The 23,968-nt window shown below is 45.5% G+C and overlaps 1 protein-coding gene across 1 annotated transcript; it reads right to left on the minus strand.

Annotated features, from left to right (window-relative positions):
- Positions 1-423: 423 nt before the first annotated feature.
- LOC139326880 (T-box transcription factor TBX3-like) lies at positions 424-23,716 on the minus strand. Its single transcript, XM_070956625.1, is given in 8 exon segments — positions 424-839; positions 841-942; positions 7,863-8,572; positions 10,853-11,004; positions 14,854-14,930; positions 18,970-19,116; positions 21,143-21,410; positions 23,163-23,716. Coding segments are annotated over 8 exon segments (2,196 nt in total). The 5' UTR covers positions 23,558-23,716; the 3' UTR covers positions 424-494.
- Positions 23,717-23,968: the final 252 nt, after the last annotated feature.

A 23,968-nucleotide genomic window follows, 5' to 3' on the forward strand; every position in this document is an offset into this window, starting at 1 on the left:
CTTCTACGCGAACAAAACAACAACCCCGAAACAAACAAATTCTCCATCGGGGAACCCCGCCCCCCCACAAAAAAGAGGTTCCCCATTTTCTCTGCCCGTCTCTGTTTTGATCTTTAAGGGGAGGCAGGAACCCCTCCCCCCCCAAAAAAAACCCAACAAAACAAAAACCCGAAGAAAAGGGGGATGGAAGGGGAGAGGACCCCAGAATTCACACCTGCCTCCAGTGGACAAAACAGTGGTTCATAGCAGCTTCCAGCAGCGCCCCACCCCCACCCCGCCCCGCCCGTCCGTCCGTCCATCAGCTCCTGGGCCCTCCTTCCTTCCTTCCATCCCCAGCGGGACCCCAGCCCCACACACAAAATCCCCGCTGGCCAAGTTTGGAGAGGCCGGATGGGCCCACAAGGCATGGAGGGGGGGAGGGGGGGAGAAGCTGGAGGTGCCCCTCCCCCATACTGTAGGGGGTGGGAGGGGGAGGACGGTCTCCCCCCTCCCCACTAGGGCGACCCACTCCTGGCTCTGTCCTGCTTCGACTCGAGTCCACTCACTAAGCGCTGGATGTTTTGCAGCTCGCTGGTGGCTTCCTTATCCGAGCCGGAGGACGAGAGCGTTGAAGAGCGGCTGTTCAGCTCGGAACCGGAGGAATCCAAGGCTCCCAAGCCGGGGCTGGGCGCTAAAGCTCTGCCTTTGCCTTCCGTGCCACCAACCAGCGAAGGCGGCAGAGCGGTGGTGAGCAAGCTGCTGCCGCCGCCTCCGCCTCCGCTGCTGCTGTCCGGCAGAGGCACCGAGAGGGAGTAAGGGCTGTAACGCAGGCGAGGGCGCACGGCGGCATTCAGGAAAGGCGGGGTGTCGGTGCATAGGGGCGGCCGTCGAGGCTGCCGCCGCCGCCGCCATGTAGGTGTAAGGGTAGGGGAAGAGGCTGCCGAAGGGAGACATCGCCAGGCTCTGCAAAAGAAGAGCGAGAGACAGTCAGAGGGGCGACCACGGGGGGTGGGTGGGGGGGGTGGGCTGGGGAGGGTGGGGGGGGGGAAAGCTCCCAATAGTCCCCTGTCCCGTCCGACAAGCACGATCTTGCCTGGCAGTGGGTCAACCAGGCTGTCGGGCCAGTACAGGTAGTGGGTCAACTACGTCAGCATTAGTGGGTCAACCAGGCTGCGTGGTCAGCATAGGCAGTGGGTCAACCAGGTTGAATGGGCAGCATAGGCAGTGGGTCAACCAGGCTGCGTGGACAGCATAGGCAGTGGGTCAAGCAGGTTGCATGGACAGCATAGGCAGTGGGTCAACCAGGCTGCATGGACAGCATAGGCAGTGGGTCAAGCAGGTTGCATGGACAGCATAGGCAGTGGGTCAACCAGGCTGCATGGACAGCATAGGCAGTGGGTCAACCAGGTTGAATGGACAGCATAGGCAGTGGGTCAACCAGGTTGCATGATCAGCATAGGCAGTGGGTCAACCAGGTTGCGTGGACAGCATAGGCAGTGGGTCAACCAGGTTGCATGATCAGCATAGGCAGTGGGTCAACCAGGTTGAATGGACAGCATAGGCAGTGGGTCAACCAGGTTGCATGATCAGCATAGGCAGTGGGTCAACCAGGTTGCGTGGACAGCATAGGCAGTGGGTCAACCAGGTTGCATGGACAGCATAGGCAGTGGGTCAACCAGGTTGCATGATCAGCATAGGCAGGGGTCAACCAGGTTGAATGGACAGCATAGGCAGTGGGTCAACCAAATTGCATGGTCAGCATAGACAGTGGGTCAATCAGGTTGCATGATCAGCATAGGCAGTGGGTCAACCAGGTTGCATGGACAGCATAGGCAGTGGGTCTATCAGGTTGAATGGACAGCATAGGCAGTGGGTCAACCAGGTTGAATGGACAGCATAGGCAGTGGGTCAACCAGGTTGCGTGATCAGCATAGGCAGTGGGTCAACCAGGTTGCATGGACAGCATAGGCAGTGGGTCAACCAGGTTGCATGGACAACATAGGCAGTGGGTCAACCAGGTTGGATGGACAGCATAGGCAGTGGGTCAACCAGGTTGCATGGACAGCATAGGCAGTGGGTCAACCAGGTTGGATGGACAGCATAGACAGTGGGTCAACCAGGTTGGATGGACAGCATAGGCAGTGGGTCAACCAGGTTGCATGGACAGCATAGGCAGTGGGTCAACCAGGTTGCGTGGACAGCATAGGCAATGGGTCAACCAGGTTGGATGGACAGCATAGGCAGTGGGTCAACCAGGTTGCGTGGACAGCATAGGCAATGGGTCAACCAGGCTTCATGGACAGCATAGGCAGTGGGTCAACCAGATTGAATGGACAGCATAGGCAGTGGGTCAACCAGGTTGCGTGGACAGCATAGGCAATGGGTCAACCAGGTTGGATGGACAGCATAGGCAGTGGGTCAACCAGGTTGGATGGACAGCATAGGCAGTGGGTCAACCAGGTTGCGTGGTCAGCATAGGCAGTGGGTCAACCAGGCTGCATGGACAGCATAGGCAGTGGGTCAACCAGGTTGAATGGACAGCATAGGCAGTGGGTCAACCAGGTTGAATGGACAGCATAGGCAGTGGGTCAACCAGGTTGCATGGACAACATAGGCAGTGGGTCAACCAGGTTGAATGGACAGCATAGGCAGTGGGTCAACCAGGTTGCATGGACAGCATAGGCAGTGGGTCAACCAGGTTGCATGGACAGCATAGGCAGTGGGTCAACCAGGTTGCATGGACAGCATAGGCAGTGGGTCAACCAGGTTGGATGGACAGCATAGGCAGTGGGTCAACCAGGCTGCGTGGTCAGCAAAAGTAGAGGATCAATTAGGCTACCAGGACAACAAAGGCAGTGTGTCAACCGGGCTGCCTGGTCAGCACAAGCAGTGGGTCGACCCACCAAGGACGTTCCCCTTTCCCACAACCACCAAGCCATCCCTGGAGAAGCTGCCCTGTTGTGCCAACTCAGCCCTGTTGTGCTTTACTGATGGAGTAAGGGTCAGGAGGGGGGCAAACCTATGAATTAAGTCCAGGAAACCAGCCCTTTCTTTGGCCAAGAGAAGCATCTTGGAGCAGAACAAATGTTTTAGGATTAAGGGTTCAGGGCTCGGAGGTCCCTGGCATTCGTGGAAGCAGGTGCAAACACACGCAAAGACAAACACACACAAAGACTCTTCCATGAGTACCAGGGATGGACAGAAGGAGAAAGAGAGAGAGAGAGGGAGGGAGGGAGATAGAGAGGGAGGAGAGGGGGAGGGGGAGGGAGGGAGAGAAAGAGAGAGAGAGAGATTATACACACACACACAGAGAGAGGCTTAAGGAGTGTCAGGAACAAATAAGCACATTACGTATACTACTATTATTATTTAAGATTTAATCTTCAGTTTGATTCCCAGTTTGGGCTGGTAAAAACTTAACAGTTCAAGTCCTAACCAAGGACCTTAGAGCTATTAAGGTAGCATCTGAATGTAAAGGCAGTTCCAAGTAAGATGGGGTTTTTTTTTGTTTTTTTTGCAAAGAGCCTTGGTAGTACAGTGGTCTAAGGCACCCTGTTATTAAGCTGGTTATTAAGACCAGCTGCCTGCAATTATTGCAGGTTCGAATCTCGCCAAGGCTCAAGGTTGACTCAGCCTTCCATCCTTTCTAAGGTAGGTAAATTGAGGACCCAGTTTGTGGGGGCAATAAGCTGACTTTGTATAAAATATACAAAAGGATGAAGGCTATTGCTGAGCACGTTGTAAGCCGCCCTGAGTCTCCGGAGAAGGGCGGCATATAAATCAAATTAAAAAAAAAAAAGTCAGGATACTCAGGTCTAATAAATTCAACATTTCCATGGCAGCCCTTTGAGTATTGCTCCAAGAATTGCTCTATTACTATTGGTACATCCATTGATTTCTTCCTCCATAATCGCTCAACTTCCGTTTGCAAATAATTTGCATCATCATCTTCATTATTATTATCTCTTTTATTCATTAAACATGAAACTCAAGTCAACGGAACATTTAAAAACGTATCACAAATACCATTGACTGGTGCTAATGGTTGATACGGGTTGCTGCCAGCGTCCTAGGTATCAACCAAGTATCTTCTTAAAATATATGATGTTCTGAGCAACGCAGTTTTTTGCAGTTCCGCTGGTGGCATTGCAGGAAGCTGCAATTTGTTGATGTATCTTATAAAATTCTTGGACATGGTACCAAGTGCCCCGATGACAATGGGTATCACTGTTATATGTTTCATCCATAGCCGTGTAGCTTCGATGGCCAGGTCGTGATACTACTACTATTACTACTACTACTACTACTACTACTACTACTACTACTACTATTATTATTATTATTATTATTACTACTACTACTACTATTACTATTAAGATATTTTATTTTAATGCTTTAATTTTTATTCTGGTCTCAATAAAAGATCAAATGATTGCTATAGAAACAGAGATAAATTCTCCCGTTCCTGGAGGGCTGTCTATTCCGCCCCGACCTCGCATTCAATCCATTTCCCCTCCCCGTCTTCCCCAGGTGCATCTGGAAAGGAGGGCATCCCTCCAGCTGCTCCCAAACTACAGCTCCCATTAGCCTCACCCTCCTGGCTGAATGGCCCCTATGGCAGAGGTTTCTGTATCTCCCAGCAAGAAATCTCGCCAGCTTAAGAAAAATCTGGCTTCCAAGTCTCCGGGCTTTTTTCCATGGGGGAGGTAGGGGAAAGAACTTGGGACTTATTAGGAAGACAAAAGGCCCACGCTGCCAAAAAGGTGCCCTGGGATATACGCCTGAGATGCTAAAGCGCCTAGTTTGCCAGGTGTTTTTGTCCGCCAAATCCCACTTCATTTTCTGGCTTAAGGAGAGTCAGCCGCAGTTGGTTGGTTAGTTGGAAGCCGAGCCTGGGAAACCAGAGCCAAAATCAAGTTTGCACTCTGCTCTCCATTCAATCATCCGTCTCTCTCTCTCTCTCTCTCTCTCTCTCTCAAGGTGCTGATTGACTTTTTGCTGGCTCGGGCCAAGGAATCGTTGATGGTTGTAGCCAGAGGAGGGGGAAACAAACGACAAACGGAGCCCAGAAAACTACAAAGCCAAGAATAAAAGTGGGAAACGACAGACTAGGTTGGGCATTTCCTGGCCACTGTTCTTCCTCCCCGCTAGCCCTTCTTTGACCCAGTTCCAAAAAAAACAAACAAAAAACCCCACTTAAGTTTTCTTAAGTGAAGAAAAAGGCTGGGAAGATAGCTTATACTTTGGAGGAGCCTTCCGAAACGCTGAAGTTCTTTCGGTAGGAGGTAGGTAGGTAGAAGGGAAGGTACACAAGCTGATACTTGATTGCTGGCCCTTAATCCGATTTGTGAAACGACCTGTTTGTGGGGTTCCCCTAGACCTGAAGCTTCGAATAAACCCCATAACTCGGGCACGGTGCCAAGGATGAGCTGTAGAAAGCCGAAGCAAATTTTTAAACAGGAGTCAGCCTGGGCCAAGGCTTGGCTCTTTCCTTAAGCAAGTTAAATATTTTTTTTTTTAAAAAAATGTTCTGTTTTAATCCCACGTTTATTATTATTGTTGTTTTATATAAAGGACTCAAGGGGTTGAACGTATCTGTCTAACACACCTCCCTATTTTCACCAGCCTGGGAAACCAGTTGGACTGACAGAGAGGGAATGTTTGCTTGGATGGCCAATCTGACTGCCGAATTTATTTTTTAATTCCTATCTGCATCTCTCTCTCTTCTCTCTCTCTCCACTCTTTCTCTACCTCCTTCCCTCTCTACCCCACTCCCTCCCTACCTCTCTCTCTCCCCCTCCTTCTTTTTTCCCTCTCTTTCTCTCCCTCCCTCTCCCTAGCTCTCGTTCCCTCTCTCCCTCTCCCTCTCTCTCTACTCTCTCTCTCCACTCTCTTTCTCTCCCTCCTTCCCTCTCTCTCCCCCTCCTTTTCTCTCTTCTCTCTCTCTCTCACTCGCTCTCTCCCCTTCCTTCCCTCTTTCCCTCTCCCTCTCTCTCTTCTCTCTCTCTCCACTCTCTTTCTCCCCCTCCTTCCCCTCCCTCTTTTCTCTCTCTTTCTCTCCCTCCCTCTCTCTCGCTCTCTCCCCTTCCCTCTTTCCCTCTCTTCCCCTCTCTCCTGGTCTCCCTCCCTCTCCCTCTTGCCCCCCACCTCCCTCCCTCAACAAAAGGGAACCTCAATTTTCCTGAATTTGAAAAAAAAAAAAAAGAGGTTGGGGGGGGGGAAACTATTTTTGTTTTTAAAAAATGAATGAATCACACATACCCCACACAGAACTGCAGCCACAAATTTACTTCCCCTCCTCACTCCCCCTGCCACCCCCCCTCCCCGGGCCACCTGCAAACACCCCCTTTAAAATGGTGAGTTTTCCTTTGGAAGATTTGCCTCACTTTTTCCTGTGCAAATAGGAAGCTATCCCAGAAGACTCCTAAGTACAGTAGCTGGCCTTTTTTTTTTTTTTTTTTTGCAAACTGGTTTTTAATTTTTTGATTGTTAAATTGCATCAGCCGTTTCTGCATAAAGCAAGAACCCAGTGGCTGTGGTGGAAACCCCTTTTTTAAATTTAGACCCGTCTCTCTAAATCAGTGTTTCTCAATCTCAGCGAGTTTAAGACGTGTGGACTTTAATTCCCAGAATTCTCCAGCCAGCTGGCTGGGGAATTCTGGGAATTGAAGTCCACACGTCTTAAACTCGCTGAGATTGAGAAACACTGCTCTAAGTCGTGACATGTAGGGTCTGGTCCACCCATCTCACAGAACCATGGGGGGGTTTCCCCCGACCCCCAAAGCTTAGGACTCAAACCACCAAAGGGGTGGGACCACACCTCAGCCTCAGCCAGAAACCCCAGTTGTAAGACAAACCGCCATGAGAATGGCCAACCGGTTCCCTCCCATGAACCAGAGTTTGCAATAAATGAAGTTTCTTTGGTCCCTCTGAGGTTTAGGGGTGGGGGACACGACAAAGCCAAGAAGGTGATAAATCCCATTGATGCTACAGGTAGTTGGAGCAAAGGTCTGACTTGCTGGATGCCCAAAGAGCAGTGGTGAAATCTAAATTTCTTTTTGCTACCAGCTCGGTGGGCGTGGTGTGGCTTGGTGAGCGTGGCAGGGGAAGGACCCTGCAAAATCCCCATTCCCTCCCCATTCCAGGTTTTATGGGTTAGTTTTTTAATTGTATAGCTTGGGGTTTTAAATTGGGAGGCCGATTAATTTAATTTATTTTTAGTTATCTTAACTTTTATATTGTATGTTATTTTAATTTTCGGCTGTTCACCGCCCTGAGTCCCTTCGGGGAGAAGGGCGGTATATAAATTCAATAAATTCAATAAATAAATAAATTCCTGGGGGAAGGATATTGCAAAACCTCCATTCTCACCCTACTTCATGGGAAGGATATTGCAAAATCCCCGTTCCCTCCCCACTCCAGGAGAAGGATACTGCAAAATCTCCATTCCCTCCCCAGTCCAGGGGAAGGATACTGCAAAATCCCCATTCCCTCCCCACTCCAGGGGAAGGATATTGCAAAGTCCCCATTCCCTCCCCATTCCTGGGGGAAGGATACTGCAAAATCCCCATTCCCTCCCCACTCCAGGGGAAGGATACTGCAAAATCCCCATTCCCACCCCAGTCCAGGGGAAGGATACTGCAAAATCCCCATTCCCTCTCCACTCTGGGGCCAGCCACAGATGGCATTTGCCTACTCTCGGAATTACTCAAAATTTCCGCTACCGGTTCTCCAGAACTTGTCAGAACCTGCTGGATTTTTTCACCCCCTGCCAAATAGCCATTGCATACCTGCTTTATGGAAGAGGAGAAATCACACACACAGAGAGAGAGAAAGAAACATATGCACGCACACATACAGACATACACACACGAGCGTCTTACCTGTGAAGCCAGGACGTGCTGTTGAAAATGGAACGGTAAGGCAGCTGCAGCTGCTGCTGCCGAAACCCCACTTAATCCCTGGGCAGCTGCTGTGGCCATCGCCGTATTGTCTAGACCGGTAACTCCTGCTGACGTCGCCCCGGAGACTGTGGCCAACAGAGGCCCCATGCCAGCCATGCCCGAGAAAGCTCCACCCATGGCAAACTGGCTAGGATGGAGGAGAAAAGGATGCCCATTGCTCAGAGGGTTGAAGAACTGTTGGCTGGCCAGGCCGTGGGGAAACGTGAGGTTGGAAAGGTGATTTTGAGCCAGGTGCCCGGGATTGTCCGTCTGAACGGTTAAAGGTGTGAAGGGTTCTTTGTTCAGGAGTCTGCATTCCTCCTGGTTCTTGCGTTGTTGTTCTTCTCCTCCTCCACCGCCCAAGTTCCGGGTGCTAGAAGAAATGGTGGCTGGACTATGCTGGGAATCTGGAGGCACTTTCGAGAGGCTCTCTCGGCTGCTGCTGGCCGAGTCCGGTGGGAAAAGGGGAGCTTTGGAAGGGCTGTTCTTCCCCCCTTCTCGAAGGTTTGTCCCATCATCTCCTCCTCCCAAGGAGGAGCTGCTGTGGGGGGCGAGGTTGGCCGTGGTGGTCGAGATCTTCCCGACTTCATTGGCTTCCATGGGGTCCTCTTTGCTCTCTGAGTCGCTTTCGCCATCGCTGGGACACAGGTCTGAGAAGAGAAAGAGAGAGGGTGGGAAAAGGAAGGAGAAAAGACCACAGAGGAAGGCTTCCCACTTGCGTCCCACAAGATGTTCCTCAGAAGAGGAGTCCCACAAGATGTTCCTCAGGAGTCCCCTAAGATATTCCTCAGAAGAGAAGGCCGCCTTCTCTTACTCTCCCAACCAACTGAGAACCGAAATTTCCTAACTCGGTTGAGTAAGTCAGATGGAGTCCCGTGCTTACAATTCAGTTTTCCTCTGGACTTGGAAGTCATCCAGGTTTTTTTCAATTCCAACTCAAGATCCTGATCTAATTTTCACTGAAGTTTTTGATCTACTTGGGTCTTGGCAATAACACAGTCTAATCCAGAAGAGAGGCCAGAGAAAGAGATTTCATCCACTATTTTCTAGATATTATAGATATTATTCTAGATATTATATCCTTAAGATTTATATTGACTGTTTTTCCCTATGACTATCATTAAGTGTTATACCTTATGATTCTTGACGAATGTATCTTTTATGTATTCTGAGAGTGTATGCACCAAGACAAATTCCTTGTGTGTCCAATCACACCTGGCCAATAAAGAATTCTATTCTATTCTATTCTATTCTATTCTATTCTATTCTATTCTATTCTATTCTATTCTATTCTATTCTATTCTATTCTATTCTACTCTACTCTACTCTACTCTGCTCTGCTCTGCTCTGCTCTGCTCTGCTCTGCTCTGCTCTGCTCTGCTCTTGATTCTGTTCCGTTCTATTCTATTCTATTCTATTCTATTCTATTCTATTCTATTCTATTCTATTCTATTCTATTCTATCCTCTATCCTCTATCCTCTATCCTCTATCCTCTATCATCTATCTATCTCTAAATATCTATCTATCTCTCTATCTTTATTATTTATTACTATTATTATTATTAGTTGTCATTATTAAAACCTAATTCTCACAACACTGTCAAATTCTCATCCAAGAAGCTTCTTCAAGCTCTGGACTGGATGGTGGGGAAGGGAAGGGTTTATATTCTGGTCAATGACCATCATCCACCATCCAGTCGGATCTGAAGAAGCTTCTTGGATGAGAAGCGAAAGGTCTTCAAAGAAAAAACCAGAAAGTCCAGCTGCCTCTTGAAAAAAAGCAGCATTTGGGACACTTATGGAATGAACCATCTTCTTATTTTTTATAATAAACTTCCCTCTGAAGTGTGTGGGGTGAGGCTGAAGGACTGAGAAAGAACAGCATTATTTCTCCAACTTTTAATCCGGGCATCTGGTGTTGGAATAAACAGTGTCTTTTCTTTCCATCCGCAACAAGAATCATGAACGTGGAATTCTGGGGCAGTGTTTGCTGCACACCCTCACAAACACACACAAACACACAGAGGCAATGTTCAAACTTTTTTAAAAAACACACGAGTGTGTCAAATAAAAAAGGGGCATTCCTTCCTACTATAGCATAGCAAAATCAGAGCAATCTGGACAGCCAAGGCTACGGGGAAATGCGCAGATCTCTGGGACACCAGCTTTGGAGTACAGATAGTCCTTGACTTACAACAACAATGGAGCCAACATTGCTGTTGCTAAGCCAGACTGTTGTTCAGTAAGTTTCAGGGAGGGAGAGAGAGAGACAGAGACAGAGACAGGGAGAGGGAGAGGGGGGGGATGGAGAGAGGGAGGGAGAGGGAGAGAGGGAGGGAGGGAGAGACAGAGACAGGGAGAGGGAGAGGGAGAAGGAGAGGGAGAGACAGGGAGAGGGAGAGGGAGGGAGGGAGGGAGAGACAGAGACAGGGAGAGGGAGAGGAAGAGGGAGAGACAGGGAGAGGGAGAGGGAGAGAGAGAGACAGAGACAGAGACAGGGAGAGGGAGAGGGGGGGGATGGAGAGAGGGAGGGAGAGGGAGAGAGGGAGGGAGGGAGAGACAGAGACAGGGAGAGGGAGAGGGAGAGGGAGGGAGGGAGAGACAGAGACAGGGAGAGGGAGAGGGAGAAGGAGAGGGAGAGACAGGGAGAGGGAGAGGGAGGGAGGGAGAGACAGAGACAGGGAGAGGGAGAGGGAGAGGGAGAGGGAGTGGGAGAGAGAGAGAGAGAATGAGAACGACTGGCCAAGTGAGAGAAACCAAGTTACATTTTAAGATTGGGGTGTTTTCGAGATTCAATTTTTTTTTAAATCAAGGAGGGTTTTTTTTGTTCATCCCCATCAGCCAGAAAATTTGCAACTACTCATCAATAAGAAGGTAGGACAACTCTTGCTCTTACTCCAGTGTGGAAACAGTGGGGGAAAGCAGCTCACCTTTAAGATTAGAGGTACCCACGGCAGACACAGCCGGAGATGTGGACTGAGCAAAACATTTAAAGGCCGTTTGCTCGCTGGAAGATTCATCCGAAGTCTCTTTTTTCTGCCTCTCATCGTAAACTCTCATGGACTGAAGAGTCAGCTGCTTTCTAGGAAGACAAAAGAAAAGGGGGATGAGTTTTGGTAGGACGGATTCCACAAACCATACAAAGCATTCTTGGTTTAAAAAGGTAAAGGTAAAGGTTCCCCTCGCACATCTGTGCTAGTCGTTCCCGACTCTAGGGGGCGGTGCTCATCTCCGTTTCAAAGCCGAAGAGCCAGTGCTGTCCGAAGACGTCTCCGTGATCATGTGGCCAGCAGGACTCAACGCCAAAGGCGCATGGAACGCTGTTCCCTTCCCACCAAAGGTGGTCCCTATTTTTCTACTTGCATTTCTTTTTATGTGCTTTCGAACTGCTAGGTTGGCAGAAGCTGGGACAAGTCACGGGAGCTCACCCCGTTATGCAACGCTAGGGATTCGAACCGTTGAACTGCCAACCTTTCGATCAACAAGCTCAGTGTCTTAGCCACTGAGCCAGGTTTAGCCAGGTAAAAAACCAAAAATTAAATCTTTCTTATGCTCATAGACGGGCATATTAGCCAGGTGTGGTCCAACCTGCCACAGCTTCACACAACACACGCTAACCCATCAAGCGTGGCTGATTTGGATCACAACATCTGGAATCGCCAGCTGTCCTAAACCAAAAACCCATCAATTCCATGAAAGGTTGACCAACATTTGGGGGTTTCAAACTTCCTTTTCTCCCTAAATTCCAGCCTGCCATCCTTTAAATCAAGTCGATCCGAAAGGTTGAGAGAAATCTTCAAGTCAGCCCAAACCTGTATTTTTAGAATGGGTTTAAGAATAAGGTTGTCTATGGTACAGATAATCCTCGATTTACAACAGATTTACAACGGTAGTGGAAAAAAGTTTTTCACACGGATGACCATGGCTGCATCCCGGGAGGGGGGGGGGTTTCCACATGAAAAGGGTGATTCCCCCTTTTTACGACCTTCTGAGAAGCAAATTCAATGGGGAAGGAGCCTGGATAGCTCAACAGACTAAGCACTGTAATTTAACACCAACTGTCTGCAATTAAAGTAAGATCGAATCTCGCCAGGCTCAAGGTTGACTCAGCCTTCCATCCTTTCTAAGGTAGGTAAATTGAAGACTCAGTTTGTGGGGGCAATAAGCTGACTTTGTATAAAAATATACAAAAGTATGAAGGCTATTGCTTAACGCACTGTAAGCCGCCCTGAGTCTCCGGAGAAGGGCGGCATATAAATCAAATTAAAAAAAAAAAAAAGTCAGATTCACTTAATAACCATGTGACGGATTTAACAATCCCAGTGATTCGCTTAACCAATGTGGCAAGACAAGTCATAAAATGAGACAAAATCCACTTAACAAATTTCTCGCTTAGCAGCGTAAATTCTGGGCTCCATTGTGGTCATAAATCGAGGACTACCTGTACGTGTACATTTGAGCCCTTGTTCCCAGGCTGACATCATCACCGTAGGATGAAACTCTCAAAGCAAGTTTGAACAATCAGACTTTTAAATATTTGGGATTTACCAATCTCATTCTGCTTTGTTTATAGGCCATTCTGGTTTCAAGTGATGGAAACTGGAAGCCTCCATTATCCAGATGCCAATTTTTGTCTTAAATTGTTGAAGCTCGTCAAGCAATTGCCAGACCAAATCTTTTACAGCCCTCTGTATGACTTTGCCTGCATGCTGCCTTCATCCAGGCTTAATTAAACCACCTTTTATCTCATTAACCCCCTTTAAAAAAAAATACATAACATCCCTAAGCCATTCATTGATTACACAGACTGTAGTTTGGACAGACCAAAAAATGCGGTTGGCCAGTTTGTGCATCCAGACATCTCAAAAGCTGAATTCACACAAGACATTTAACCTTAATTTGTTGAACTTATTAAACTAGTCAAGCAGAATGAGGCCATAACCGTTTTGGGTGAAAACACGGCCTGTTTGGAAATCAGGCAATTGAGGATCCAGGTTTATTTGTTTTGATGGAGGGAGATGCAAATTTTAAAAGAGGCCGAGAAGAAGAGGAATTCCTAACCAACTGACGGTTTGAAATCTCCAGGAGATATCTGCTCTAGTAATAGCTTCAAGAAAATAACTCCAGTTTAACGCTTGAATGCAAATGTTGATCCTCTTATGGTCTAGGAAAACCTGACCTTCTCTTGCTCCTCCTATTCACATCCTCCTTGTTAATATTTCAATCCTCCCTACCGCTTCTTGAGACCCAATCTGTAAAGAAATGCAGCCCAAGTGCAGGATTAAAATAAGTCAAGAAATAAAATTTCAAAAGGAGGGAGCAGGGAAGGCCTTACAAAGTCCACGTTAAGGACTCTTCTACTTTCCATTTTCCACTAAAAACACAAAAGGCATAACTCTTGCTTAAGAAGCAAAGAAAAAAAGAACTGGAAAAAATTCTTAGGAATATATATATGTGTGTGTGTGTGTGTGTTGTGTCTTTTTCTTTTTTCATAGGCTTTTATGTGCATATTCTTTCTAGCCAGGTTCCACCTATGTAAGCTAAGTTGTTCTTCAGCCCTAGTTCTGTGAAATCTCATTCACAAGTTTCTGGGCTTTTTGTATCCTGCTGAAAAGCAACAACTCCCAAATTGCAGCACAGAGTTGTTGCTTTTCAGCAGGATACAAAAAGCCCAGAAACTTGTGAATGAGATTTCACAGAACTAGGGCTGAAGAACAACTTAGCTTACATAGGTGGAACCTGGCTAGAAAGAATATACATACATATATATATATATATATATATATATATATATATATATATATATATATATATATAGTGTTTTTCTGTTGAAGCACCTGGTCTACCCCAATATAGGAGGGAGCATATTGCTTCCCTTTCGCCTTTCAGCTCCAATTCAGGAGCCCCCTCAAGCATTCACGACAAGCCATTTTATACCAAATTTATATTTGCTGATAAAGAAATAAAGGGAGACTAATGGCTCAGAGGTTAATACAACTGCCTAATATGCAGGCAGCCCAAATTCGAATCCGAGTAAGGGTATGGCTAACTGATGAGAGCTAAATAGCTTGAAATAGATCTATACTAGTCTCCCTTTATTTCTTTATCAGCAAATATAAATTATATAAAAATATGTCTTGTAAGCACAGTATTTTCACACGGATAGGGAACTAGACAACGTATAGAAGCTGCTAGAAGCAGATTGATGTGAGTTTTCCCCTCCTTGCCTTTTTGCCACTTAACCTAAATCTTACCCGGTGAGGAGATAAGTGTTATTTTTGATTTCCTACTTCCCAGTTTTGATGGCGACTGGAGCTTCTTCTTTGAAAGAAACTCCAGTCTCTCCCAACAAAATCTGTTGAACGTCCCCCCGTTCAAAACCAGTTTGGCTATCAATTGTGGCCTATCCCACATCTTTTCGGTCTTTGTCATGTCACTAATAGGGACCATGTGTCCGTAAGCTATGCATTTACACTTGGCAGAGAGTTTCTCCTTTGAGTAGCACCAAAGAGAAGGTCGCACATTGTCAAACTTTTAAAAGTTTTTTTTTTAAAAAAAAAAAACCCAAACTTTCCAATCCTGCTTTTCGCCTCGTGTTCACACCATGATTGGATATTTTGCGATAGGAACTGAAAAGAAGGAATATTTCTGTTTTTATTATTTATTTTATTTTATTTTATTTTATTTTATTTTATTTTATTTTATTTTATTTTATTTTATTTTATTTTATTTTATTATTTTATTTTATTTTATTTTATTTTATTTTATTTTATTTTATTATTTATTATTTTATTTATTTTATTTTATTATTTTATTTATTATTTTATTTTATTTTATTTATTTTATTAAGGGCCTTTTTTTCTGATGGCTTCTCTGACGGCTCCCCACCCCCCCAAAAAAGGGAAAATAGAAATGTACGTATTCTTCTTACCTCTTTTCTCGCCTTCCATTCCCGGTGTCTCGGAAGCCTTTGGCAAAAGGGTTATTGTCGATTTTTAACTGGGTGATCTGACAAAAAGAAGGACAGCGAAAGAAACATTTGTCATGTGTCCCGACTTGGATTCTTAGGAAAGAAAAGACTCTGGAATCCATTGGTGCGAAAGGTACATATATATATATTTCACTAAAGACCAAGTGGTTACAATGCAGCAAAGCCAGAACTAAAAATTTACACCAGTTAGGTCCCTTAGTTAACTTTTCCTCCCTGTTATGTCTTTATTGTCCAGTTACAGTTCATAGATTTGTTCTGTTAAAGATAGTGTAATTGGTGGATTTCTGTTGTATTTCTGCCCTCTGTAGAGCAGTAGTAAGAGTCTAGAAGGGGACAATTGCAAATATGCGGAGGTTTGGGACAAGCAGTCGTAATTTAATAGCTTAGCAAGAAAGATCAGGACTTAAACCTTGGGTGCAAACACGAATGATTCTGAGGACTGCCACACAAAAGATAACAGGAAAGAGGAGGGGAAAATCTATAGAGGAGCGGGGCAAAATAAAACCCCCAACAACCCCTGATTTATTTAAACCAAACATTTTCCTTAAAAAAAAGAAAAGAAAAGTCAAGATCCCAGAAAAAAACTTCTGTCCAGATCTTTGCAGAAATAAAAAGGAGAGGCTTACGGAATCTCAGAAGCAGGCTGGCATTCCCCCCCCCACTTTTTTTTTTAAAATGGCTTTATAGTTCTTTGCTGCAAATTTGTGGCTATTCAGGCGAGGATTAAGGGGTCCCACAGGGGATGAAGTTCCTGTGGTCATTTCCTTACTCCAAGTTGCTCAGTCTTAGCTAATTAGCGGCTGCTTGGGCTTTGCTAACTCCCCCCCCCACTCTGTGAGTGCGTGTGAGTGTGTGTGCATACACACGTACACAAATACACACGCACAGAGAGAGCGAGACAAGTGCACTGTTAGTCTCTTCTCGGAATGAATGGAACGCACAGCCCATTAGTCATGTTATGGTCTCAAGGCTTTACCTGTCTTAATTCAATTGCAAAAGCATGGGATTCCTCTCTTTGCTAAAGTAAAATATTTTACTTTAAATATTTTTAGGGGGCTTCGAATCTCGATTTATAACCAGCGCGCGTGCCTATCTCTCGCATACTTAAAGAATATCTGCTAGACAAAATATCTTATGGGCCCCCTTCCGTCTTCAGATTCTTCTCTAGCTTTTCTCCAAACAATCTGTTCCTTGCTTTGATTTTTATGGGGGATTGAAGGAAGATTTCATTTCAAAGCTGGGTTGGAAAGGCTTCCCGCTTGGGAAAATTTGCTGAATAAGTCTGAGGTATAGTGAAGCAAACTCTTGAATGCTGAAATCGGAACCGGAGGATGGGGAGAATGACCGGCTGGGCTGATGGAGAGGAGGAGGATGAGGAGGATGTTAATAATAATAGGGAGAAGGAGTAGGAGAAGAAAAAGAGAAGGAGGATATGGAAAAAGGAGAATGGAGAGAAGGAAAAAGAGGAAAAGGAGACTGGAGAGAAGAAGGGAGAGGAGGAGATTTTTTTTCATAATAAGGGACGAAAAGGGAAAAAGAAGGGAAGAAGGGAGAAGGAAAAGGGAGAAGGGAGAAAGGAGAAGGAGAAGGGAGAAGGGAGAAGGGAGAAGGGAGAGGGGAGAGGGAGAAGGGAGAGGGAGAAGAGAGAAGGAGAAAGGGAAGGGGAAGGAGAAAGGAGAAGTGGAAGAAGGAGGAAGAGGAGAAGGAGGAGGAGGAAAAGGGGAAGGAGGAGAAAGAGGAGAAGGCGAGTGAAAAGGAGAAGGAAGGAAGGATAATCATTGGGTGTCACTTCAGAGCAAAAAAGAAAATAAAATCTCACAGGTAATCCACCACTTTCCTGCTTAGATCTCAATCCTACAATGGCTGAGTTTCGGTGGAAGCCCAATTGAGCGTAAGGGAGTTTAGATTTGAATGAACTCTGGGGAATTTCTTTCTTTCTTTCTTTCTTTCTTTCTTTCTTTCTTTCTTTCTTTCTTTCTTTCTTTCTTTCTTTTTCTTTCTATCTAGAAGTGGGACCCAAGAACACACAGGATTCTCGGGACCTTCTGAAAATCCATTTCTCCCCAACTGGCAAGCCGGAGCCCTGCTTTTTAGACTGTGACACGGAGGCGGCCGTATTTCTACTCTACTTTCAAGAAGCTCCACTCCTCTTGAAGAGTGGCAAGTTGTTGACCAGAATGGCCTTCTCAGCATCTGCTTCAATTCGTAGACCTTTCAAATTTTTGGCTTGGCCACCGAGTAGGAGAACGGGGTTCTACTGGAGAGGAGGAGGTCTTAGTTTAAGTCCCTACGCCTGCAGACAGGTGAAGTCCTGTTCAATTCCACTCTTCTGCAAAAGGAGCTTGACAAGCAAGCAGAGACCAAGGCGTGAAGCTTATCTTAGAGGAACTGGCTCCATTTCTTCCCTCTCCTTCCCCCTTTCTTCCTCTACCACTATCAAAGAGGATTTGGACCAACTCGGTTCCTTAGTGGCTTTGCCTTTAGGCCGCTTTCACCAGAAAGTCTGACAAACCTCGGACTTCACAACTGCCTCTTTTTCCCTTCTTCCACACAATTTCTTTGCAAACCTGCTGCCATTTTGATTCAGAGGGCAGGTTGGCTCTGAATTGCACATATCACAAGGTAGTGAAAGCTATCAAACCAGCCTTCCTTCCTTCCCTTCTTTCCTTCCTCCCTCCCTCCCTCCTTCCTTCCTGCCTTCCTTCCTTCCCTTCCTTCCTTCCTCCCTTCCCTTCCTTCTTTCCGTCCCTCCCTCCTTCCTTCCATGCGTCTGTTCTCTCTCTTTTCCTTCCTTCCTTCCTTCCTTCCTTCCTTCCTTCCTTCCTTCCTTCCTTCCTTCCCCTTCCTTCCTGCCTTCCTTCCTTCTTTCCTCCCTTCCCTTCCTTCTTTCCCTCCCCCCTTCCTTCCTTCCTTCCATCTGTCTGTTCTCTCTCTTTTTCTTCCTTCCTTCCCTTCCTTCCTTCTTTCTTTCTTTCCTCCCTTCCTTCCTTCCATCCATCCATCCATCCTTCCATCCCTCTGTTCTCTCTCTCTTTTCCTCCCTTCCTTCCTCCCTCCGCTCTGGAACAAGCTTTTCCATTCTCGCAAGCTTGTGAAAACTTCACAAAAGGCCCCTTTACAAGCCGCTCGTTTAGAGTGAGAGAAACCCAATGAACAAAAAGGAGCATCAAGATCTGGTGTTAGACACCGAATTCTTTCCCATGCTTTTCAGGCTACCTCAAGCTCTTATGTTCCACCTCTCTCATGCATAATCGGGGGGAAAATTTCAGCAGCTAACTAGCCAAGCCAACCAGCCACCGATTATCCCATATCCCGGGTGAGGACCCGGATTGTGGGGGCAATAAGCCAGCTTTGTATAGAACAACCCCGCTTAGGGAGGGGGGCGAAAGCCCTAATAAGCAGGTATATACAAAAAAAGTATGCAGGCTATTGCTATAATGCATTGTAAGCCACCCTGAGTCTCCGGAGAAGGGCGGCCTATAAATTGGACTAATAAATCAATCAATCCCATCTTTCCAAAGATTGCCCCTTAAATATTGCCAGTGAGTCAGCTTCTTCCCTCACCCAAAGGAAAATACCACCCCACCACCCCCAGAGACATATACAAACAACCAAGTCACTAACAACCAAAAAAAAAGAAGTTCAAAGAAAAAGACGGAGAGATGAAGGGAAAGTCAAAACTTCCTTTTGGCTCCATAGCTCCAATGACCTTCAAGGAGAGAGTTGAAGCCCTCGGCTTAGGCTGTCGCCAGTCCAAGGTAGGCTCAGAGCCATAAATTCAATTAACACCCTTTCCCCATAATAATACCCCACTCCTCTTTAATGAGCTTGACCAAACAGGTATTTAATTCACAGTTTCTTTGAAGCGCGTGAAGGAAAAAGAGAAGAGAGGAGAGGAGAGGAGAGGGGGGGAAAGCAGAAGAGAAACCAAATGCCAGATTTTGATACCTGTATCTCCCAATCCTTCCTGCTTCAATCAAAGCCTTATCCGAGGCTCACACCAGTGGACATTCCCCCCTTCCCCACTCACTCCCTTTCCAACCTCAATCCCCTTACCTTATCGTTCTGATAGGCTGTGACGGCAATGAATTCCGTTTCCGGAAAGACATAAGTCCGGAATGTGCTATAGGGTAGCTTCAGGATATCGTTGGCTCGGACGATATGGAACCGAGGCTGGTATTTATGCATAGAGTTTAAGATGGTCTAAGGGAGAGGAAGGGAAAAAAAAAATAAGAAAGAAAAAGGGGTTGGGAGAACAAGATTTAATAGAGGGGAAACGGAGCACGCATTATATCTAAACCACTCAACGTTTTTTATAATCTACAGCCTGCCTGTGTAGCTTCCCTGAATTTTATGGGAGCAAATTTTGACATTTTTTACGAAGAATTCTACTTCCAACCAACTGCCCTCTTTCTTCCTCCCTCCCCTATCACAATTTGTAGAGATCCAGATCCAAGTTGCCTAAAATAAGAGAAAGGATCCCATCCGGGGAGAGCCAGAGCAGAGATATGTATGTCTCTATGCATGGGTATATGTAAGATGATAGAGAGATAGATAGATAGATAGAGAGAGAGACTAGCTAGCTAGCTAGCTAGATATTCAATAAGACTGGTCTGTTAATTGATTTTAAAGGGATAACATTGCGTGCCACCTCATTTTATATTGAAACTATTATATTTGGAGGAATGGTGATATGAATTGACTATTTGAAAAATAAAGTCTAACCGTGAAATATATTATTTCCATATCATAGTCAATAGAGGTTTTTTCCTTTCCTTCTTTCCTCGTTTCCTTTCCTTTCCTTTCCTTTCCTTTCCTTTCCTTTCCTTTCCTTTCCTTTCCTTTCCTTTCCTTTCCTTTCCTTTCCTTTCCTTTCCTTCTTTCCTTTCCCCTTTCCGCTTTCTGCTTTCCGCTTTCCTTTCTCCTTCCCCACTTTAAATAGAATTCAGTTCTTCCCAATATACAAAGGCCAGATTCTACCATTTCGGGCAGTTTCGCTTTGGAGATTCGCATGGTGATTTGATTTTTTTTATTCAGCCGATTTGATTCTCCTTCTCCTCATAATTTTATTCTTCTCTCCCACTCCCTTCCTAAGAAAGCCGAACCCGATATTCTAACAGGTCATCCATCCTAAGGCCAAAAGATAGGGTTGATCCTCCCGCCCCAACTTCCTTTTGAAACCTGGAGTTTATTACAAAAAAAATCTGGAACCTACAATTTGACAGTCCATTTCAAGCGTGAGAAAAAGATTTCCAACCGTTTCTAATAAAGAAGTCTATTTTTTGCCCCATTTCTCCAACAGGCCTGAATTTCTAGTCACCGTATTTTGCAAATAGCTAATACTACTAGTAGTAGTACTTTTACTACTACTACTACTACTACTACTAGTAGTAGTAAAATCATCATCATCATCATCTACATGAAGGCCAGCATTATGTCAAGGAGAAAGTTTAGTAGTTCAGGGAAAACCCACTAAGTGAATTAAAAGCACTTACAAATCTGTGTTTCTCTTAATACGAAGTAAACCTTTGCCCCATTTCTCCAATAGGCCTGAATTTCTAGTCACATATTTTGCAAATAACTAATAGTACTACTACTAGTAGTACTTTTACTACTACTAGTAGTAAAATCATCATCATTATCATCTACATGAAGGCCAGCATTATGTCAAGGAGAAAGTTTAGTAGTTTAGGGAAAACTCACTAAGTGAATTAAAAGCACTTACAAATCTGTGTTTCTCTTAATACGAAGTAAACCTTTGCCCCATTTTTCCAATAGGCCTGAATTTCTAGTTGCCCTATTTTGCAAATAGCTAATAGTACTACTACTAGTAGTAATAATGGTATTTTATATTATTATTGTTGCTAGTAGTAGTAGCAGCAGCAATAATAATAATAATAATAATAATAATAATAATAATAATAATAATAATAATCTACATGTATTGTGTATTTTACAAAATACATCAAGAAATTACAGCTTCCTGCAATGCCCAGAACATCGTATATTTTAAGAAGATACTTTGTCGATACCTAGGAGGCTGGCAGCATCCCATATCAACCATCAGCACCAGTCAATGATATTTGTGATATATTTTTAGATGTTCAGGTGCCTGAGTTTCATGTTTAATAAATAACAATAATAATAATCTACATGAAGACCCGCGTTATGTCAAGGGGGAAGATGAGGAGTTCAGGGAAAACTCACTAAGTGAATTAAAAACACTTACAAATCCATGTTTGTCCGAGATGTTGTTGGTCAGTTTCAGTTTGTGGAAGGTGACAACTTTTGACATCCACTGTTCACCCGTGGCTGGGCTATCTGGATGGATATACATTCTCTTCGGCATTTCGGGATCGGCTTTCCCAGCCACCATCCACCTCGAATTATGGAATTTATATCTACAGTCATCCGCGGCTACAATGTCCATCAATAAAATGTATTTTGCCTTTTTATCTAGACCCGTACACCTCACTTTAAAAGGTGGGAACATTCTCCTAGAGACAAACAAAGTAGATATTATGTTATATTACATTGTTTTATTTTCTTTTGCTTCCTTCCTTCCTTCCTTCCTTCCTTCCTTCCTTCCTTCCTTCCTTCCTTCCTTCTTCCCTCCTTCCTTCCTTCCCTCCTTCTCCTCTCCCTCCCTTTCATTCTCCTTCCTTCCTTCCTTCCTTCCTTCCTTCCTTCCTTCCTTCCTTCCTTCCTTCCTTCCTTCCTTCCTTCCTTCCTAGAATCATTTGAAAATTCAACTGTTAAAGTCTGTTAGTAATACATGCATAGTAATACATAGGGTACGCTGTTCCTTAAAGGCTGAGCATTCAAGTCTATAGAAAAAAGTGGAGTGTTATATTAATATTATCAATTTATAATATCAACGTCTCACATTGGGGGATGTCGTACCCTTCGCTTCCATGATTTCCAAACTTATTTTTTTCATGATTTCCAAATATCATTTCCAAACATGCAAAAAAAATTTTGCTGGTTGGTGCAAATATTTTGCTGGTTAGAGTTAACCGAAGGGCCCAAAACCCCTTCATAGAAATCCCTGCATGGAATCTTGTTGGGTTCCCATTGAGAAAAAAAACAACAATTTCCTCCAACACACACACACATACAAACACACAAACACACAAACACATTGCAAACCCCTTCCCGCCAGTTTCTGAACGGTTTTCTTTTCTTCGCCAATTATTCCTTGATTTCAGACCATTTTGAATGGGTCTTAATAAATCCCTATAACCCTCCGAGACCTTAAAGGCAGCTCCTATAAGGGGAACATTCCCAAATATTATATTTTGTCCCGGCATTAAAAGAAAATAATTCAAGGATGGACAGCTTTTTCCTAATTCTTAAGGTACGCATTAAACAGGAAAGCCCTCCTTTGCGTTAAACAAGGACTGTTGTTGAACAGTTGTTGAAACAACAGATTGTTGTTACTTTAAACAACAACTGCAGTTTAGAAAGTTTTAAAAGAGGAAGAGGGGTGATTACACTGCGGGAAAAACACGGATCCTTCCCTCCAAAATTTGATGTGCCAGAATTTAACAGTGAGGCCTAGGCGAGCCTGAGCCTCTTATACCTGATTTAAAAATCTGGGATTGGAAGAGGAAAAAAAAATCTCTCTCTCTTTTTTTTTCTTTTCCCCTTTTTCTGATCCTTTCCTTTCTTTCCTGGATTTGAATTTGGAAGCACCCAGCACTAGGCACTCAAGCGATTTCTTTTTTATTATTATTATTAAAAAAAAATATTTTATGACCAGAAAAGAGCTGTAGGCAATTTTTTATTGTTTTTTTTTTGGGGCCTGAGTTCATGAGTTCATCCTTTTGTTTTTTCCTTCTCCAATTTTCTTGGAAGGAAACAAGCAAATCCCAGTTTTTTTTTTTTTTTTTTTTTGCTGGAATTAACCCGCTGGAGTTCTCAGAAGGCATCCAGCCGTAAAAAGTTTTTTTTAAAAACTCCGAGAGAACGCAAAACGCAGCCGGCTAACTTTCTCTTCTCCCACCAAGACAGCCGAAGCAAGTTTGAGGGTTGGTGGGTGAGGATTTTGGAGGGGTCCTTTTGGGTAAAAGCATTGAGGCTTTTACGCAAGGACGGGGCTCGCTTCGTCCTTCAGAAAAGCGGCGAGGCCCCCCCTTTTTCCGATCGTTTTTCCCACGAGAGAACAGCCGGAAAGTTTCTCTTAAGAGAATCGGCGTGGAAAAGGCGGCTGAAAAGTCACAGCCCCCGCGCGGCCGCCCAGCGCTTACCTTCCCGATTTGGTGATCACCATCTCGGTACCCCGTTTGTGAAATTGTTCCCACAGTTCCTTGGCTTCCAGGTGGACTTTGGGGTCGTCTTCCACCTCTTCTTCCGGCTCCAGGGTTTTCAAAGGCCGCAAATGAGCCGCAGCTTGGTGTCCCAAAGCGGAAAAAGGGAGGCCGGAATCCGCCGCTCCTATCAGTTGATCCATGATCGGTTTGGTCAAAGCGCCGGGCAAGGAAAGCGCGGCAGCTCCGTTGGGTGGCAAGGCCAAAGCTGGGAAAAAATGAGGCTGGTGGCCCAAAACGGCGCTCATGGGGAAGTCCGGCGCCCGGTGAGGTAGGAAAGGGTGGTAAGCCATAGTGGTCCCAGGAATCACGGGTTCTCTCATGGAGAAACTCATCCAACACAGTCCCGCCGGCGCCGCGTCTTCTTCTTCTTCTCCTCCTCCTCCTTCTTCTTTTCCTTCTTCTCTTCCTCCCTTCTTCTTCTTCTTCTTCTCCTGCACCGGGGCTTCGCAGCAGCTCCGGCTTAGACCAATGCCTCGATCTCCCTCCTTCCTCCGCTTGGCAGAAGGGACCGGTCCCGGAGAAAGCGGCCGAAGAGGCGAAGTCAGAGCTGGCCGCTCGTGAGAAGCGACCTTAAAGCGAGCCTCACCGGGGAATCCAGGCAGCCGGCGCCGAGATAGAGGCCATGGCCGCCCCCCACCCCACGACCGACCAAGGGGAAACTGGGCTCCGGCGCTTCGTCGCCCTTGGTGGAAGAAGCCTCTGTGTGCGTGAGTCTGAGTGTCTTGTATTTCCTGCGTGGGTCT

Source organism: Pituophis catenifer, unplaced genomic scaffold (genome assembly GCF_029215685.1).
Source record: "Pituophis catenifer annectens isolate HBS135680 unplaced genomic scaffold, rPitCat1.0.hap2 SCAF_248, whole genome shotgun sequence".
In the NCBI taxonomy this organism is placed as follows: domain Eukaryota; kingdom Metazoa; phylum Chordata; class Lepidosauria; order Squamata; family Colubridae; genus Pituophis; species Pituophis catenifer.